General features: G+C 58.8%; 1 protein-coding gene across 1 annotated transcript; it reads left to right on the top strand.

Annotated features, from left to right (window-relative positions):
• The first annotated feature begins 994 nt into the window (after positions 1-994).
• LOC139363817 (SH3 domain and tetratricopeptide repeat-containing protein 1-like) lies at positions 995-6,348 on the top strand. The gene is made up of 3 exons (XM_071098675.1): positions 995-1,969; positions 2,932-3,128; positions 5,955-6,348. Exons 1-2 carry the CDS (start codon positions 1,834-1,836, stop codon positions 3,033-3,035), a joined length of 240 nt encoding a protein of 79 aa, XP_070954776.1. The 5' UTR covers positions 995-1,833; the 3' UTR covers positions 3,036-3,128; positions 5,955-6,348.
• Positions 6,349-9,233: the final 2,885 nt, after the last annotated feature.

Here is a 9,233-nt window from a genome sequence, read left to right as displayed (position 1 = left end):
CACATCATTCCACCCATCCATCCATCCATCCATCCATCCATCCATCCATCCATCCATCCACCCATCCATCCACCCACCCGTCCGTCCGTCCATCCATCCATCCATCCATCCATCCATCCATCCATCCATCCATCCGTCCATCCATCCATCCCAGCATTAATCTATCCACACACTCATCCATCCATCCATGTGTCTACATCTCCTCATCCATTCATCCATCCATCCACTCATTCCTAAGCCACTGCTGAGCACCTGTTGTGTGCCTTTTTCCTCCCTCCAACTGGTTCCCTCATATCCTCCCCCAGTGGCCAGCATCTTCTCCCTGAGGGCAGAGGCGCGGCCCCTCACAGTGCCCAGCACCTGCTCAAATACAGCACATGCTCAAATAATGTGACCACTCAGTTAACACACAGAAGAACTTGCTCCAAGCAACACGTGGCACATCTCCTTACAAAATGAATCTATCATACTGGCTGTTTTCAGAGGCTTTCCCAAACACAGTGTGATCCGGAACAAATTGTGAAGCCCACGAGCCTGGTGAAGCTTTCATTACTGAGCACCTGCTGTATACCTCCTTGAGCTGAGGAGAGGGATCAAGAGCTCATGGCCAAGAGGGGACCAGGCCCACCCACAAACACTGTTGATGTGGCAGGGATGTGGCAACGCAGAAAGGAGCCAGGGGATGGGCTCCCAGCAATCTGGGGGCCACGGAGACTGGTTTGAGTGCAGGGGGAGTGGGCTAGGGCTAGCCCTGGTGGTAGGATTCACAGGTGTCGGGCTCCTGGGCTGCAGCTGCTCAGTCATCTCCTGGCACTCAGGTGCATCAGTTCATTGTCCTCATGCCAGTGGTGGGGGCAGCCCTAATGCACAGGGTCTGAAAAATGCTCAGGTGTACCTGTAGTGTGTGAGAGGAAGGAGGCTGGAAAAGGTGGGCATGGCCACCTCACCAGGTGTGGGTCTTGAGGGAACTTCTGTCTCCTTTCAGGCGCACAGAATGTGGTCCTGTACACAGGCGACCCCAACCTGGGGCCGGAGCTGTTTGAGGCAGCTGGAGACATCTTCTTCAGTGGGGCCTGGGAGCGGGAGAAAGCTGTGTCCTTCTACCGGGTGAGCTGGCCTGTGGGCTGATGTGGGTGGGCCTCAGGGGGGCACCTGGAGGGCTGAGGCACAGGTGTGGCAGGGCAGAGGCCTCCCACCTGGAGGCAGGGCCACCCATGCACATGCTAGTTTCCAAGTGGTCTCACCGGGCATGATATTGACCGTGCCCCTGCCTGGGACAAACGCTCGGGGCCTGGATGTGACAATGGCTCTACCCTTGTACCTGATGATCTCAAGCAACCATGAGCAGGAAGTTCTGTCCCCATCTTTCAGATGAGGAAACTGAGGCTCAGAGAGGCACAGGGACATGTCAGAGGACACACAGCATGTCAGTGGGAGGCCCGGGTCTGCATGCACCCCGAAGTGGGACGGCTTCTCCCTTCCTCTGAGCTCACGGTGTGGCTCAGCCCTGGGCACAGATAAATGTGGTGTTTTTAGAGCAGAGAGGAGTGCTGGCTCCCCTGAGTCAGACCCCCGGTGCCCAGGTGGGAGAGATGGGTCTGAGGCTGCCGGGTGTAGCTGGATGGGCCTCAGGTGACTCTTCAGCCCCCAACTTGGGTGTCTGAACTGTGTGTTATCCCAGAGCACAGAGCTGTGTGGAGGTGCAGGGGTAGCTGGGGTGTGGGAAGCTCCAAGCACATGTTTGAGCTCTGAGGAGGGCGCTGGGCAAGGTGGGTGCTACGGGAAACCTGACCCCACCTGCCTGTGTGGTAGGACCGGGTCCTGGCCCTGGCAATGACTATGGGCAACCGCAAGGCGGAGCTGCAGCTACAGCTGTGCAACAAGCTGGTGGCACTGCTGGCCACACTGGAAAATCCCCAGGAGTGCTTGGAGTTTGCCTACGTGGCCCTAGCACTCAGCATCACTCTGGGTAAGTCCCCTGAGCCCCACCCTGCCAGGACCCACACTTTGCCAGAGCCCAGCCTCCAGGACTGCAGGGCAGGAGCTGAAACAGCTGCTGGATTTTCCTGGTCTCCTGTCCAGGCAGGCAGATCTGCCCAACTGGCTTCCCCGTCCGGCTGTGTGGCACAGCCCGAGGTCTCTCACGCAGTGCAGAGCTCCCTGCCTGACTGAGCTCTGTTTCCTCTGCCTGTTCCCGCTGCTGACCACAAGGGCCGCCCAGTGTGCCCTCTGCCTTCCAGACATGCCAGGCATCTCATTGGTCCCTGTATGTGCCAGGCTGAGTGGCATATTCCCTTTCTCTTGTACCCTTCCCACCCTCATCAACCACACAGCTCTCTGGCTGATAAAATCCCAATTCCCCTTCCTACAGTCTGCCCCTTAAGGCCGGGCATCCCCTGGTGCTGTGCCAGGGTCGTCTGTCCCCCTCCAGAGACAGGGAACCCTAGGCAGGCCGCGTGCCCCAGCGCCTTGTGCCCTGTGGCCCAGTACACAGTAGGTGTGCAGCTGACTCCCCAAAGTAGGGGGCTCCGATTGTGACACACCCAGGAGGAGTCGGATGTTATGTCTGTGGGTTGCCTGGAGCCGGGGTGCCTGGGAGCACCTGGACTGCATGGCTTTTGGGCTCCCCTGGTTAAAACCAGTGAGCATAGGCAGGTGGCTATGTGTAGGCACAGAGCTGGGCCATCCAAGTCCGACTTTGCCAAAGCCTCACAGTAGACAGGGGCAGGCCTTATTAATTCTGCTTTGCAGATGGGAAAGTGAGTCTGGGAACCCAGAAGGGACTGGCCAGAGCTGCCCAGGTGACCGCAGGTGCCTGGAGGCAAGCCAGGTGTGCTGCCTGGGGTCTGCATACCTGCTCCAGAGGGGCCTGTGCCCTCCCTGCCCCAGGGAGCCACATCCTCACACCTGCCCCTTTGGCCTCCACCCCAGGGGACCAGCTGAATGAGCGCATGGCCTACCACCGGCTGGCCGCCCTGCACCATCAGCTGGGTCATGGCAAGCTGGCGGAGCACTTCTACCTCAAGGCCCTGTAGCTCTGCAACTCGCCGCTGGAGTTCGACGAGGAGACCCTCTACTACGTGAATGTGTACCTGGTGCTCGGTGACATCATCTTCTACGACCTGAAGGTGGGTGGGGAGGGGCAGGGCTTGGGGTGTTCCCGGCCCCCTTGGAGTGGGATCTCCACCCAGACCCCAGAGGCCTGGGTTCCAGCCTTCCTTAGGAATGGCCCAGTGGCCTCCCTGGAGCTCTGCACGTGGCTGGAGGAGCCGGCAAGGTCAGCAGATACAACCCAACTCCCAAGCTGGCCAGGCCCCACCCTCAAGAACTCAGTCTCAGCCAGGGAGGCTGACACATGAGTGGGCAATGGTGTCCTCTGGATAAAGAAGGAGGATTGCAGTCGGGGGGCCCTCCTGGAGGAGATGACACCAAAGCTGATTCTTGACAGTCAAGTGTCAAGTTGCATTTAACAAAGAAAACAGGGTCGGGAGAAGGACATTTCGGAGGACGGCATCATCCTCGCATTGAATCAACGTTGCAAGATCCAACCCAAATCCTGGCGCCTCATCTAGGAAGCCTGCCCAGGATGCCAGCCTGCACTGAGCAACTCCTTCCTGGAGTTCCGAGACACCTTGAATTTTCACATCACCCAGGAAGGGTGGGGTGGGACCAGTGTCTTACCATTGGGTTCACAGCCAGGGAAACCCCAGCTCAGGGCAGGTGCGGTGGGGCCGGGCCCCAGCCAGCCAGGCTGAGGCCTTGCTGGGTCGGGTCTGTCTCGAGGGGAGGTGCTGTGCTCCCTCTGCCCCGAGCCCTGCAGGGGTGGAGAGCTGGGACTGTCAGACTCAGACCTGGGGTGTCTCCACCCCTCTGCCCAGCAGGCACCGCCCCTCCTCAGCATCGCACTGGCACCGCGTCAGTGCTCCTTATGGGCTGAGGGGCCAGGGCACTCCAGTCCTGCGGCCGAGATCTTGGGGGCCTTAGAACAACATGAGGAGCTGGGGCAGCCCTAAGACCCCGCCCCGTATCCCCCACCGCAGGCCTGGGGCTGCCCGGAAGGCCCCCGCCCAGTGCTGACGACACCTGGTGGTCAGAAGTGGTCCCTGTGGCCTCCCAAGTCCCAGCCAGACAGGGAGGTGCCAAGTGTCAGACCTAGAGGGACGCTGCTCACCGCTCAGGGGCTCACCTGGGACCCAGGGGGACGGGCCTCCCAGAAGAGGCCTTTCTCTGTTTTGGTCAAGCCTGCCGCCCACTCCGCCTGCCCAGGAGGAAGGAAAGGGCCAAGTAGTACCTGAGAGGCCAAAGTCCACGGTTGGGGTTGAGGGGCAGAGGCCTCCTTCACCTCCTTCCCATGCACAGCCCTCCTTCCCATGCACAGTCTTCCTTCCCATGCACAGCCCTCTGGGCCTCATTGTGACTATGCTGTCAGCGCAGGCCAGCTTCCCACAGGGAGGCCCCCTTGGAATTCCCCAAGGGCGGCTGTCTTTCCAAGGCTACACCCTCCTCCTTGTGTAGGAGGCTCTGGACCCAGGGCCCAGAGGAGTAGGAGAAAAAGCCGGGCTGCATGGGGCCTGGAAGGCTGGCAGAGAGGCAGGGGTGAATGGGCATCTTTGCCGATTGCCTCTAAAAAGGGGTCCCCTTTAGTCTACACGTGAGAGCGAGCCCTGGAATAGGTAGGATTAGGTGTGTCCTGGCTCAGCCTGCCACTCACTAGCTGCTGCACACACTACAGGCACATGGAAATGCACACGCAAATGCACACGGGCACAGGCACACGCACACACAGGCGCGCACACACAGACACGCACACACAGGCATGCACACAGGCACACAAACACGCACACACACACACACAGGCACCCAAATATGCACAGACACATGCACAGGCACACGCAGAGACATATGCATTGGCTGGCTCCTTCCTGTTTAGTTGGGATGCCCCCACCCCTTCAGGAAGCCTTTGCCTTCCACCCCCGGCTGAGTCTGGGGCCTCCTGGGACCCCAAAGGCTCCTGGGCTTCCCTCTGCCACAGCCCGGGCCACCCTGTGTGGTCAGTGTTCACTCCCAGGTCCCTCAGACTGGGAGCAAGGACATTAGGCTCAGCCACGTACCCAGCACAGAGTCCAGTGTTCGGCTGGGCCGAGGGGCAGTGGATGAGCAGTGGCGGTGACTCGGGGCCTTCTCACGCCCCTGCGCCGTGTGTGGGGCGGGGCAGTGGGGGAATGGACTGCTGCATCTTGGACTTTGTCCTTGGCCCTGGGAGTCATCTTGAGATGGTAAAGAGGGACAGGCTAGGCATGGGTCTTAGAGAGGTGCCTTGGGTGACCCCATGTGAAGGAGGCGCCTGGGGAGAAGCCGGGTGGGGGATGGGAGGGTCAAGAAGGAGGTCTGGGAGACGGCATCCCAACCCAGGGATGGTGAGTTTGAGCCAAAGATGCATTGAAAATGGGAGTGGATGTCTGGGGAGTCACACTCCGTCAATATTTCAGGGAACATTGCCAGAGAGAACACCTGTGAGATGGTTTTGTACCTGGCCTGTCCCGTGGAGGGCCTGGAAATGGTCAGCATGGACAGGGGCCAGAGGGGAGCCTGGGTCACTCAACGCTGTGCCCCTGCTGTGGCTTGGAGCCACGGGCCCTGCATGGAACTCTCAGAGCAGGCAGGATCTGCCCTGACCTCAGCCCATGGGGAAAGCAGCCACTGCCTGCAGAGAGGGTGGCACTGGGGCAGGAGACTTGGGGTGAGTGGGGCGTAGGGGCAGTCAGGAAGGCTTCCAGGGGTGTCAGGGTCATCCCCACCTCCTGCAGCTGAGACCACAGCAGTGTCACAGGCTTCAGGGTTCATGGGGTGAGTCAGCATTGGCTGGACATGTGGAATGACCTGGAGACAGGAACGGCCTCTGGGAAGATGGCCTCCGAGTCCCCCTTTTGCTGAGCATGACCTGTCCCCTTCAGGACCCGTTTGATGCAGCCGGGTATTACCAGCTGGCACTGGCAGCCGCCGTGGACCTGGGCAACAAGAAGGCACAGCTGAAGATCTACACGCGGCCGGCCACCATCTCCCACAACTTCCTCCTGGACCGTGAGAAGTCGCTCTTCTTCTACCAGAAGGCCAGGACCTTCGCCACAGAGTTCAACGTCCGCAGGGTCAACCTGCCTCCTCTGCCACTCTGCGGGTGGGCCCCCTGGTTGGCCCCCAGCCACCCTCGCTGAGGACAGCATCCGAGGGAGTGGGTTTTGTGCAAGGAGGATGGTCTCCTCCCTCTCCTGGTGTCTCCCGTGGCTCATTTTCTGGGAAATGGAGGCATGAAAGCAGGGTTCAAATAGCAATAAATGGTTTTTTTTTACAATAACATACCGAAGTCCCCAGGGCATCCTTCCCTGTGTGCTTCCTGGGCTGTGTCTGGGGTCCATCTCCTTCCCTGGTGGCAGCCCGCTGATCTTGGGGATGAGAACAACTGTGAGTCCAACAGACCTGGGCCAGGTCATCATGAGCCTCGGTTTCCTCGGCGGCCAGAGGGGAGATGGTGGTGGAACTCTGGGCAGCTCCTTGCTCTCCCTGCTCAGAGCTCTTGCTGTAGGTCTCGTGCCGCCCTTGCCTTTAACCTTCAGGCCACTGTGCCTGGATGTGGGGGCTGCTAGTGTCCCTGTTCGCCATTGAAGAAATAGAGGCACAGAGAGGTTAGGTGTCTGGCCCACCGTCACACAGCAGGTAGGGGCGGAGATGCAGAGCCCAGTACACTGACCACCACACCACCCTGCCAGCCTGCAGCCAGGAAGATGTCCCCCATTAGGACCCAAGGTCAGCTCCTGGACCTCTCTTGTGGTGTCAGGAGAGCCACAGGCCAGTGAGGGTGGCCCCAGGGATCCCTCACTCAGTGTCCTCTGCTCCCAGACTTGGTTGGGCCGGGCCTGGCCAGTCCCACCTTTGACCACCGGTCAGCCCTGCGGGAAGTGAGATGCGGGGATCTCCGCCTGTGTAGACGCTGCTACCCAGTATTGAAAGCCTTATCTGGGCTGCCCCCCAGCCGTCCCCACATACCCCTCCCCTTCCAGCCTCCGGCCCTCATCCCAGGCCCTGGAAACCCAGGTTTTCCTTCTTGGAATCTCTGGGCCCAAGGAACACAGCTCACACGGTCTCTGCCAGTTTACGGCAAGGAAACCGAGGTTAGAGACTGTGGGTGTCCCACGTGATTCTCACATACACTGCACTCTCCCAGGCCCCTCTTTTAAACACTTTAAATGAGGTAACTTTCACATCGCATGCAATGAACTATTTCAACGCAAATAGTGTGGCATTTGTGCATTCACAGTCCTGTGCAACCACTCACGCCATCAAGTTTCATAAATGTATTCATCTCCCCAGAAGAAACCTCCCATCCTCACTAAGCTGTTACCTCTCCTTTGTATCCCCCAAGCCCCTTGTTTAATGGAAGGGGAAACTGAGGCCCGGAGAGGGACTTGCCAGTGGGCGGAGCTCTGATAATAAGGAATCAGGCACCCATCTGCTGCTTCAGTCCTGGGTTGGTGTTCCACCCAGCAGAGGTGACAGAGCCAGGAGGTTCTGGGAGCGCCACAGGTGTCACTGGTTCAGTCCTGGGTTGGTTTGCCACCCAGCAGAGGTGACAGAGCCAGGAGGTTCTGGGACCCCATGCTTGCAACCAGAGCCCTGCCCCGAGCCTCCCCACCAGGGGACAGCACAGAGCTTTCCAGAACGGGCCGCGGGGCTGGCGGGAAGCAGCGGGTCAGAGCTGCTGACAAACCTCACGTTGACCCCAGATCGCTGTCTCTGTGGGTTGGGCTTGGGAATTGGAGAGGAGGCCGCATGACTGGAAACGTGAAGACGGCACGGCCTGGCTGGAGGAGCGGGAAGCGCCGTCAAGTTGACTGAGGACACAGACCTCCTGCCCGCTGGGCCGGGCCTGCAGCCATTCTTCTCGGGGTGGGGTCCGCAGGTCCGGGTTGCTCTCGGCCCCCGACCTGCCTCAGAGTCCAGGGGTCCTTGGAACTGTGCCTCCTCATCTCCACCCACCCTGGCTGGTGCCATGAGGGGCCTGGATCCTGGGATCCTGTTTCTCCTGGGCAGCAGAGACTGGGGGACCAGAGGAGATGATGGGTCTTCAAGCCCCACATTCAAACCCCAGCCCACCACGCACAGTCTGGGGGTTCGGGGTGAGGGAGTTGATGTCTCTGAGCCCCAGTTTTGTCACCACTAAAATGAGACCGACATACTGGGGCAGAGTGCCAGCCCCAGGGCTAACCGAGGCCTGTTTCCTACTGACAATCCCTCTTACTCCTAGGAACAGCTCCAACAACCACACACTAGGGGACACTCAACCCAGGCCAGCTTGTCAGAGGCACGTGAACCAGAGCGACTCCATCTTGAATGGGGGCTGGGTAAAGGGAGGCTGAGACCTGCTGGGCTGCATTCCCAGTAGGCTAGGCATTCTTCGCCACAGGATGAGATAGGAGGTCCCCACAAGATACAGGTCATAAAGACCTTGCTGATAAAGCAGGTTGCAGTAAAGAAGTTGGCCAAAGCCCCAAACCCAAGATGGCCACGAGAGTGACCTCTGATTGCCCTCACAGCTCATTATGTGCTAATTATAATGCCTTAACTGCTACAAGACACTCCCACCAGCGCCACGACAGTTTACAGATGCCATGGCAACATCTGGAGGTTACCCTACACGGACTCAGAAGGGAAGGCAGAAACTCTCAGTTCTGGGAATTGCCCACCCCTTTCCTGGAACACTCATGAATCGTCCAACCCTTGTTTAGCGTATGATCAAGAAATAACCATGAAAATGGGCAACCAGCAGCTTTTGAGGCCACTCTGCCTGTGGAGCAGCCATTCTTTTTTTTTCTTTTTTTTTTTTTGAGATGGAGTCTTGCTCTGTTGGCCGAACTAGAATGCAATGGCATGATCTTGGCTCACTACAACCTCCGCCTCCTGGGTTAAGCGATTCTCCTGCCTCAGCCTTCCTAGTAGCTGGGATTACAGGCACCTGCCACCACACCGTTAATGTTTTGTATTTTAGTGGAGACAGGGTTTTGCCATGTTGGACCAGGCTGGTCTCGAACTTCTCACCTCAGGTGATCCACCTGCCTCGGCATCCCAAAGTTCTAGGATTACAGGAGTGAGCCGCTGCGCCCGGCCAGAGTAGCCATTCTTTTATTCCTTTTCTTTCCTCATAAAGTTGCTTTCACTTGATGGACTCGCCCCGAATTCTT

Source organism: Macaca nemestrina, chromosome 6, assembly GCF_043159975.1.
Source record: "Macaca nemestrina isolate mMacNem1 chromosome 6, mMacNem.hap1, whole genome shotgun sequence".
In the NCBI taxonomy this organism is placed as follows: domain Eukaryota; kingdom Metazoa; phylum Chordata; class Mammalia; order Primates; family Cercopithecidae; genus Macaca; species Macaca nemestrina.
The sequence above is the reverse complement of the archived record's forward strand: the minus strand, read 5'-3'. Positions and strand labels throughout refer to the sequence as shown.